Source organism: Neolamprologus brichardi, chromosome 9, assembly GCF_056152115.1.
Source record: "Neolamprologus brichardi isolate AB-2024 chromosome 9, ASM5615211v1, whole genome shotgun sequence".
Taxonomy (NCBI): Eukaryota; Metazoa; Chordata; class Actinopteri; order Cichliformes; family Cichlidae; genus Neolamprologus; species Neolamprologus brichardi.
The window spans coordinates 38,042,907-38,053,715 of record NC_142112.1 but is presented as its reverse complement, the minus strand read 5'-3'; the positions used below and the strand labels follow the sequence as shown (position 1 = coordinate 38,053,715).

Sequence of the window (10,809 nt, the reverse complement as noted above, 5' to 3'; positions counted from 1 at the left end):
GGCCTGGTTAACCTGGGTGATTTGTTTAGAGGCCGGACTCTGCTCTCCTTTCAGCAGCTTCAACGATGTTTCGGCCTTCAGAATGTGGAATTTTCTAGATATCTGCAACTGAGGCACTTTATAATTAATAACACTACTCTAATGATGGACCCTACTAGGTCTGCAGTGGTGGATGCTTTGTCCTCCCTGCAGTCTGGGAAGTCCATTAGCTCATTTTATAAAGTCCTTAACTCCGGTTCTTACTTCCTGGCTGTAAAACAGGCTCGGGAAAGACACCTAGGCCACTCTATAACTGTTTAAGACTGGCAGAAGATTTGGGTCTGTGCCTCCAAGATATCTGCCTGTAACTGGGCTAAATAGATTCAGTAAAAAATTGCACATAACACCCGCTTTAAAAAGTAAAATTGATGTAAACTCTTCCCCATTGTGCTGGAAGTGTAATGTGGAGGAGGGACTTTATGCATCGTCTTTGGTCCTGTGAGAAAATGCAAAAGATTGGGTTTGATGTTGCTAAGGTGCTTTCAGATATTTTCCCTGTTCCTTTGTACCCTTTATGTCTTACACTGGGTGTGATCTGGGTGTCAACGGCAGGCGTGAGAGGCTGTTCCAACTGTTATTTTTTGCGGCTAGGAAGAATATCCTGCTCCTCTGGGGCAGGCCAGCAATCCAAACAAAGAAATTCTGGCATAACATTATTATAGACTGTATTCCCAACAAACATACAGCCTGTATGCTCAATTACACCTTGGACACCTTGGACCCATATCTGAAATATGTTGGACCTGTATTGTCATCTTCCTTGTTGCGGGCCTTCCCCAAACTGAATTGATTTGCCAGATTATGGGTCTTAGTAGGAGTTGTTTTGGTTTACTCCAATTGTTTGGTATATGCCTCTGAATTTTGTATTGCCTGAGCAAGGTTTTAGTTCCCATATTATTTTTCTTTTGTCTCTATTACTATGAGAAAACTCCTAATAAAAACAGAAAGAAAAATTGTTTGAATCTGAAATCATGGCTCAAAGTACTTGTTGTGAGACAAGTTCTTTATTTTTGACACCAAACTGTTTAATAAGAACTTTACACATAATTCATCAAATATAACTAACGCTTTAACAGTATCAGGATTTTATAATACAAACTTCAAATCTACAGGAAAAACAGCTGCAGAACATGTGGATTAAAATGCATTAACTTAAAAAAAAAAAAAAAACAATAACAACGTGTGGACTTCAAGCACAAAGTCATAGTAGTTATTGTTTGAAAGCCGGTTGATAGATTTAGTTCATTTTGGAAGCTTCAGAGCAACTGGTGTGAAATTATTTGAGGCTTTGAAAGAAAAGGATTTAAGAGCAGGGATTACCAAAGCAGAAGAATAAATATGAAAAACGATTCAAATGTAACTGAAGTAATACATAAAATGAATACATAGAGAAAGCAAGTTATATTTGGAAAAGAGGAAGAAAATTAAAATGAAAAAGAACTGATGTATATATCCAAATGGGCAGTTTTGATACAAGTTTGGTAAAACACATTCCTATAACTTCTACAATGTAGCAAAAGGTACAACTACTAAACACTACGGTTTAAGGGAAGAAATATTAAAATGTATCAGGGATGAAAACTTCAAACATTAAAATTCCCTCAAGGGAAAATAAACTTCATGTACATATCTATACTTACAGCTTCATTAATTTAAGATTCACTGCAGCTCCAGAAAGCAGAGCTACCTCATCAGATCCAAGCATGACATCAGCTGACACTCTTTACAGGAGACTCCAGCTGAACTCTGTGGAGCCTGATCTCAAGGTTTTTAAGTCTGACCCTGAAACCAGAAGAGGATCTTTCTGTCTCTTCAGATTCATTGTGATCCAGTGATTTCAGTCCTGCATGATCACGCTGATGTTTGCGCAGAGCAGATAATGAAGTGAATGCTTTTGCACATTGGTAACAGTGAAACAGTTTATTTGCAGAATGGGATCGTTTGTGTTTGGAGTATGAAGTGAAATTCCTAAAGCTCTTGTCACACTGGTCACAGCTAAATATCTCTTCCATGTGTGTACGTTCATGTTGGTTACGACTACCTGCATATGAAAAGCTTCTGTCACAGTGTCTGCACTTGTATGGCGTCTCTCCTGTGTGGATTCGGTTATGCTTTTTAAGGTCACCTGCAGTGGTGAAGGATGACCCACACTGGTCACAGACGTGCTTTTTAACCCCACTATGGAAGAGTTCATGGTATTTTAAATCAGTTGATGTGGGGAAGCCTCGCCCGCATTCTTTGCAGTAGTTCATTTTGTCTCCAGTGTGTCTACGTCGATGTCGATTTAGACTCTGTCGATTACTGAAATTATTTCCACAAAGGTCACAGCGAAACTCTTTCCCACCACCACAGTGGCGACACGGTTGAGAACTGGATCCATCTGTGTCGCTCTGCTTCTAAACAAATACACAAAGACAGTGTAAGTCAGTCCTTCAACATTTTGATCCTGTTGCGTGAAATAAAGAGCATCTCTGCCAACATCCAGTTACATTTTACTGTTTACATTATAACACTCAACTTAATAGGCGAAAATGACTCTCCATTTTTCCATCTAGTTCATTTAATATACAAACAATCATATCTAAACAACAAGTTACATCATATTCTTCATAAGTACATATGAAAAGTTCCAATCCAATTGGTCTCACTCCCAATTTAAAGCAAAAATAATTGTTTTTAGTTAGTAAAGAACATAATAAGTCATCTAACACTGGCCAGATTGTAGCAGTCATAAATTTGGAAGAAAGGGGAGATTGTGACTACAGAAAAGTAATTATTTAGTGTTTTTATGATCATGGAAGAAAAAAATAATAACTGAAACTAAAATCTGATGAACCTCACAACACTACCTTTAATTGCAGTAGAATTACTAACATGCTAAAACAAATTTAAAGAGCAGAGTTGTTCCAAACAGTCAGGCTTAAAATACAAGATAAAAATATAAATACATACCTCACAGTAAGTGCACTTGTAGAGTCTCTTTCTGGTGTGGATCTGCTGGTGCCCTTTCAGAGAATGTGGCGCTTTAAAAGTCTTCTCACACAGGTCACATTTATAAGGTCTCTCTTCAGTGTGGGTAAATGTGTGGTGATGTAACTGTGTGGCTGTTGTAAAGACTTTCCCACACTGATCACAGCAGTAAACATCTTGTCCAGTGTGAATCCGCAGGTGTCTTTTTAGGTAACTTATACTACTAAAGGTTTTACCACAATTGTCACAGCTATTCGCCTTAATTCCAGAGTGGGTATCTTGATGACGTCGTAAGTTGCAACTGCGAGCAAACGTTTTACCACACTTATCACAGCTGTGTGCTTTAACTCCACTGTGGATGAGTTGATGTATTTTTAAGCTTCTAGGATGGGCAAAAGATTTTCCACACAAGTCACAAATGTATGGTTTAACTCCACTGTGGATGACTTGATGTGTTTTTAAGTTGTCAGCCTGAGTAAAAGATTTTCCACACAAGTCACAGGTGTATGCTTTAAATCCACTGTGGATGAGTTTGTGTCTTTTTAAGCTTCCAGCATCGATAAAAGATTTTTCACACAAGTCACAGCTGTATGCTTTAACTCCACTGTGGATGATTTTGTGTTTTCTTAAGGTTCCAGCCCGGGTAAAATACTTTCCACACAAGTTACATCTGTGTGCTTTAACTCCACTGTGGATAAGTTGGTGTGCAGTTAAGTGACCAAGCTGGGTAAAAGACTTTCCACACTCATCACAGTGGTATGATTTAACTCCACTGTGGATGACTTTGTGTTTTTTCAAGGTTCCAACCTGGGCAAAAGACTTTCCGCACAAGTCACAGCTGTATGCTTTAACTCCACTGTGGACGAGTTGGTGTGCTTTAAAGTTTCCAAGATGGGTAAAATACTTCCCACACTCATCACAGGTGTATTTTTTCTGCCCCTTTTTTCGGTGAGGTTTGTCGGCCTCCTGAGAGCGCTGACTTCTCACTACATGTTGGTCCTGCAGTGACAGAGATACAAACAGAGGCAAATGCAAGTTAAATGCAGTCGTGGAACAAACTGAAACTCCATTAGTGGAATCAAAGATGTCAACAAACACGTTGTAGGTGTGTTACCACCACATTCTGGTGATAGTATCACATTACAAAGATGTGCTACAATGGGAGTTGTAAGGAAAATGACATAATAAAAGAAGTACTGATCACTGGAGAAAATGACTGTATGAAAAATTGTGAGTTAGCTGATGATATTGTGTGCTGATAAAAACTCGCCATTGCCGGTCCCAAGGCCGGATGAGAAAGGAGGAGGGTTGGGCATGGGGTTAGCAACCCCGCCCTTTAAAACCTCGATTGCTACGGAAAGAGCAAACGAATCTCATCATCGATGGAACCAGGGCAAAGATGATCGGCAACCCTTGATGACAGCAGTGGAGGAAAGTCGATCAAATTTCGACCCAAAAGAAACTACCCATTATGGAATATGGAATGTACAGACTCCATTACAAACTGGTAAACTGGCCCAGCTTTAACATGAATACGACTCGTACCTCCCACCATTCATGGGACCCCATTGATGAATGTAGTTTGGCGAAGTCGGTTCAGGACCAGGTGGCTGAAGACCTGGCACCCTCCATGGAGCTTTTTCCAGTCGATATTGGACAAATCTGTGTTACCGAAGTCAAGACAATGATCTGAGTCCTCAAGAGTGGAAAGGCCCCTGGCTTGGATGAGGTCCTCCCCGAAATGTTGAAGCACGGTGGACCCCAGCTGGAATTCGCTCTTACATGACTCCTAAACGCCAGCTGGTCAACATCGCGTGTACCTGATGAGACAAAAGGCGTCATCAAACTTCCAAAGAAAGGCGATTTGGGAGACTGTAACAACTGGTGGGGCATCACGCTACTGTCAGTACCCGGGAAGTTGCTTTGCCTCGTTCTTTCGAATCGGAATTGATATACCTTTATTAGTCCCACAAGGGGAAATTTCATGATGCGCAGTGGACGATGAGCAGGCTGGAGTGGCCAGTCCTGTGTCGAGCAAATCTTCACTCTCCGCATGATCATTGAACAAACATTGGAATACCAAAGGAAGAGTTCTATCAATTCCATCGATTTCAAGAAGGTTCTTGACAGCGTTTATAGGCTATCCTACGTCACTATGGAGTCCCCCAGCAGTTTGTATATGCCCTTCGTGGTCTCTATGCAAACTCCCGCTGCTGCATCCAGACGGCTGATGGCTGAGAAGATTTCTTTGAGATGAATAGTGGCATCGTAAAGCGCTTTGGGTGCCTTGAAAAGCGCTATATAAATCCAATCCATTATTATTATTATTATTATTAATACTGGCATGCGTACTATCACCTTTCCTCTTCCTTTTATCAATTGACTTCATCATGTGACGATCAGCTGACCAAGCTGGTATCGGTGTCCCCTGGAAAAAAGGGCGTAATCTCATCGACTTGGACTTTTTTCCAGGCAACATCAACCTGTTGGGCTCGGCTCAGTAAGACCTCCAAGAGTCAACTGCAGCTCTGCAGAGGGAGACCATGAAAGTCGGTTTAAGAATCAGTGCCAAGAAGACCAAGGTACTCCGAGTTGGCTACGCACATGCACACGTTCCTGTCATGATCAACCAACAACGTGCTGAAGAGGTGGAGAATTTCATGTATCTGGTCAGCATCATCTCAAATGACGGGCTCTCTGATCGAGATGTCAACATCAAAGTAGAGAAGGTGGCCGGTGTTCTCTGATGTCTCCAGCCTATTTGGAAATTGACCTCCCTGGATGCTAGGCTCAAGATCAAACTATTTAACTCCATCATCTTCCGACTGCACTGCATGCTAGTGAAACCTGGCACTCAACAAATGCGATCACTCGAAGCCTGAATATGCTTCAACAACGTGGCCTGCGGTGAATCGTGAGAATTTCCTATTGGGACCAGAAGATGAACGAAGAGGTCTCACAAAGAGCAGGCACCCACCCTCTAGCTGATGTTGTTAGTGAAAGGCGCTTCCACTTTGCGGGCCTTATTCTACGTCTACCGCCTTATTGCTCGGCCTAAGTGCTAAGTAAGTAAGTGCTGATAAAATATGGTCTTTGTATTTTCTTGTAACTTCTAAGGTTTTTGTTTGTGAATGTAGATTCTGCATGAATAGAGGAGCCCAGGATGGAAAAGATAAAGCTGCTGTTAACAACCAGCTGTGCACACAACTTCAGCAACAGTGTAACTGTGATCATTTGTCTCACCTTTTGTGTTGAAGTCATTGTTTCCTCTGTAGTGGCTGAGCTGAGTCCAAATGGCTGAAATTGTTCCTCTGCTTCTCCACCAGACTTGTTACTCAGCTGGGACATAAAATGTATAGATATGTAATTTATCCCTGAAAAATAGAAGCAGAGCAAATAATCACTACACTGCTCAGTGACAACAATAATTATGAAGCTTCAAGGTGAAACGCCAGAAACAACTATCCTACTTTTCGGGAATAAGATGCATTAAGCGAAACAAAACAGACTAGTTTATCCCAAGGACAAAACTTCCAAAATCAAGCTAAAAAAAAAAACAAAAAACCCCACAGTGTATGCTGTGCAGTGCACTGAGTACTACTCAGATCTCTACATTGAGAGAAACCAAACAGCAATTCCATAAATGCATGGCACAACATAGAAAAGCCATCTCGACAGGGCAAGACTCAAATGTACGTCTGCATCTAATGGTCAAAGGTCACACTTTCTAGAATGCCAATGTTCATAGTTTGGACTGAGAAGACCGATGGTCTGAGTGAGGGATAAGAGAATGACCATTCTTGAACAGAAGGCAGGGGTTATGAACAGAAGGCGGGGGTTATGAGACACGATCATTAGTACCATTAATACCATTCACGTAAAGTTGGGGAATGGCTGCAATTACGGCACTGTAAGTTGGTGAAAAATGTACCCCTAAGCCCCCTCCTAGATTCAGAGATGGTCTAGACCAGAGGACACTAACAGGCAGACCGTGGTCCAGGTATGGAGCCATAAGCTGTCCCATGTGGACCCAGACCACATGGGACAGCTAAAACAGAAAGTTATGATTTAACACCTGAAAGAGTGCTTCCAACTGTTGCAACTTTTCTGGTTTTTGTGGTAGTGGTTCAGGTGCTGAAGAAATGCATGGACCAATTGGATGCAAATAAAGCTATCCCTTGTGATCTCACTCAGCCAATCAACTCTGTCCATTCCTTTGGTAAACACGGACTTTACAGTGCAAACAACTGAGAATTATTAAGTTACACATCCGGTCTTTAAGTCTGCCGTCACTAGCCATGTCTGGGCTTAAACTCAGCTGCAGGTCCATAAATCAAACGATCACTGTGGCATCACTGAGAGTTGAACAACTGTCTAAAGTCTTTCATCTTTAATAAAATGATCAGCGTTCTGCTCTACCAGGTGTAACAATTGAGTTTAACATCCAGGCATCCATGAAAACGGAATTTATGACATTTAACGGAGTTAGAAATTAGCAGGACGTTAGCTCGCTAGCTTCCATCTAAACACAATATAACATGTTCTGACTGAGGGATTTGGAAACAAATTCAAACATACAGCTCTGCTATCACTTCCAACATAAATGAAGACAGAAAACTACACAGCAGTGACATTTGTAGGGTTACTGAAGTTTGGCCAACTGGTTACAAATAAGTCTTCATTTGAATTGAATTTGTTGCGCTATGCTGTTTTGTTCGCGGTGGCTTTGCGGGCTAATGCTTGTTGTGTTTTGTAGGAAAACCAGCCTACAAAATGCTGGAATGCGATCCAGACTGGGCGCCCTCTATCAACCTGGGTCAGACTGAGTGTAAAGCTGCTACCACAGCGAGATTTGATCGGTTAACAGAGAGAGCGATATCAAAACAGCCACGAATCGTCCTGCATATATGTGCCCAAGTGTTGAATTGAAGTAATTAAGTGATGAATAACTGTTTTCCAGTATGTTGTTTTGATATGTTGTTTTTTTTGTTGCATTGTTGATTTGTTTTTCATCGAAGCAGCTGATAAAGTATGATGGAATACAATTTTGCCTCTTTCTTATAAGATTCTATAATAGAATGAAACAATAATGCCAGTTATAAATAAAGAAAATAATTGAATGAATTACGAAACTCATTTTATTTCTATTAGATCTGAAAATGTTGTGTAACACTACAACCTGAAACAACAAATAGATTGCGTTGGCCTGTACAGGAGATAAAGAAAAAAATGTAAGAACAGCTGTGAAATGGAATAGTCCAAATCACCAAAGTAAACTGGACCTGGGCTTGTTGCAGGGATCTGAAGTTACTGAACATTTTGTGAGTGTATGAACTCACACTTAGGACCATATAATAATAAATATGTGCGTGATGAAAGTCGGGCAGCACGCTAACGTCCTTACTCCACTCTGTATGCTCGTATGGGTCTGACCCTTTCACTCCTTTGATTTTTCCTCGTACTTTGTTTTGCCTTTTCGTCACGTCTGTCTTTGTACGGACCTGCCGTGTTCTCCGTCGTTTTGTACATCACTGTTTTTGGGGCAAATAAAATGCAAGTAGGGATTAAAACCGCAGAAATAATGATTACCGGTGCTGGAAATGCAATGCTACTCGTACCTACAATGCAATGCAAGAAAGTCACGTGGGCTGTCAATCTCTATTCACTCAGCTTTCACTGTGAGTTCTATGCTAGCTGAGCGTTAGCATGCCGTCTGTGCTAATGCTTGCAAAGAGCTAAAGTTGTGTTAGCAGCGTTATGTGTTGTTTCTATCCTATCTACCATCGCGCTCTCGTTCTTTAGTTCAATAACAACTAGTAATGTCAATGTCCACGCTGTAGACTGCGCCACCATTTTTCAACTGAAAACAGCTGAATACAGCGCGAGTGTAAGAACAGACAGGGGGTAGACGGGCAGACTAACAATTCCAAGGAATTCGACTAAATGATCTCAGTTTCCATCCCTACTAAATACTTACCTTTAGATGAGCCCACAATCAGAGAGAACCTCCGTGATGGAGCCGAAATCAGCAGACTGACACAACTATCGATAAAAACAACGCTAGTGGGATAGCCATACTCTTCTTCTTAGTCTTCTTTTTAGTGTAATGGCATTTTGCAAAAGTGCATTACCGCCACCTACTGGACTGGAATGTGGATCAGGAACTGGAAAAAACGCATCCCGACTATTAAATCCATTCTAATGACAAATTTCAACAGCTGATCACAGACCTGAGACAGTTTTTCTGGCTGTTTTTCTAATGTAAAATATCTTTAGCTTCTCAAAATTTGCTATTAATGTCTTCCTCTCCTGGACATGTGCCTGGCATTCTAACAGTGCATGCTTAACAGATTCAATTTTTTTGCAGTAAGCACTAAGGGTAGGTTTTGATTATCGATTTATCGATTGAAATCGATTCTTGCTTGGATAACGTCATATCGATTCATTAAAATCCTGAATTGATTTTTTAAATATAAATTTATTTTGCCCGAAAAGCCAGAATCTCAGTTTAAACCTCACAAAATTTCAACAACCACCAAACAGCTAAAACAGTAAATGAGAGCAGGTACGCGGATTCTGCACAAAGACGTAAACATAAAGCTGGAACAAAACTACCAGTCCCTGTAAATGTTTTGTTTTAGGTACGAAAGCTAATAGATGCCTTTTTGAAACTAAGCATTTTCTAATTTACGTTGAACAATACCTTTTGTTGTTGTCTGTTTTGTTTTCAATGCATCGGTTGAAAACAAAACAGATGCAAACATGATGCATCAGACCCGCCGATGCATCAGAATCAGTGAAATGTCCCCTTTCTCACATGGACACGGACCCGCCGTCGGGGCTGAAGCCGACAGATCGCTGAGCTCTAGTTAGCACACATTGCTGTTTGGTACTTGTCTGTTTCTTCTCTCTGGTACCTACCCACCCACCCTCTTCCAGTGACCATATTTCTGAATGTTTTATGAATGCTGATATTCCAGTTATCCTGCCACATTCTTGGGAGTCTGTATAATTATAATACTTAACTTCAGCTTTGTTTAATGTATCTGCAAATCAAGAGATTATGATTTGAATGGCTGTCTTGCCAATACATCTATATCCTCATCCTCATTCCTTCAGGTTGGTAATTACATGTAATATGTTTCTAATTATTCAGCAGCTGTGATAAATTGTGGAAAATCACATATCTGTTGCTGTCTACATAGAGAGAAAGTCGTACTTAAAAGAAATTCCTTTACTAATTAACTATTACATTTGCACTCAGTACCCTTCCTGTTCTATAGATTTATAACCCGAATACAACCAACTGGGGAGCAGGTTGACTCCTGAGTTGTTCTAAATGACAAATATTCTTTCAGACTGATGGAAGCATAGTAGGAGCTAGTGTGCATTTATAAATGCCACTGTATCAATACAATTTCTAGAGCAACCTCAACCTCCAAGCAGTTGTAGTTACCTCCATGGCCATATAATACTCGGCAACAGTGGACACCCTGTAGTTGCCAAAACAGTTAGCAATTTGTAGCAGTGTTTATGTTAGAACAATCACACACAAGATTTAGACTTAGAGATTTTGTGAGGCATACAGCAACATGCGCCAAACCCAGAAAAACATCTCTGGACTAAAAAAAAGTGCAATTTGAAATGTTTAGGACCAACTTAGCAGAAAGCAAGTGCATCTTACCTAAGAGTGTATATAAATATGCAATTTTGAGCAATTCTCCTACATGACTCTCAACAGGAGGGATGCATCTATGATAAACAACGCATTTAACACCTATGGATTTATTAACTACTAAA

General features: G+C 40.6%; 1 protein-coding gene across 3 annotated transcripts; it reads right to left on the bottom strand.

Annotated features, from left to right (window-relative positions):
- Positions 1-1,033: 1,033 nt before the first annotated feature.
- On the bottom strand, positions 1,034-9,095 carry LOC102797513 (uncharacterized). Of its 3 annotated transcripts, XM_087846592.1 has the most exons (5): positions 8,987-9,093; positions 6,253-6,348; positions 4,555-4,829; positions 2,992-4,008; positions 1,034-2,435 (listed from the first exon to the last, which is right to left on the bottom strand). In XM_087846592.1, exons 3-5 carry the CDS (start codon positions 4,576-4,578, stop codon positions 1,749-1,751), a joined length of 1,728 nt encoding a protein of 575 aa, XP_087702718.1. In that variant the 5' UTR covers positions 4,579-4,829; positions 6,253-6,348; positions 8,987-9,093; the 3' UTR covers positions 1,034-1,748. The 3 variants fall into 3 exon arrangements, with proteins under 3 accessions (XP_087702718.1, XP_087702716.1, XP_087702719.1); XM_087846590.1 differs by lacking the exon at positions 4,555-4,829 and having other exon boundaries at positions 6,253-6,383; positions 8,987-9,095; XM_087846593.1 differs by lacking the exon at positions 4,555-4,829.
- Between the last annotated feature and the right edge of the window lie 1,714 nt (positions 9,096-10,809).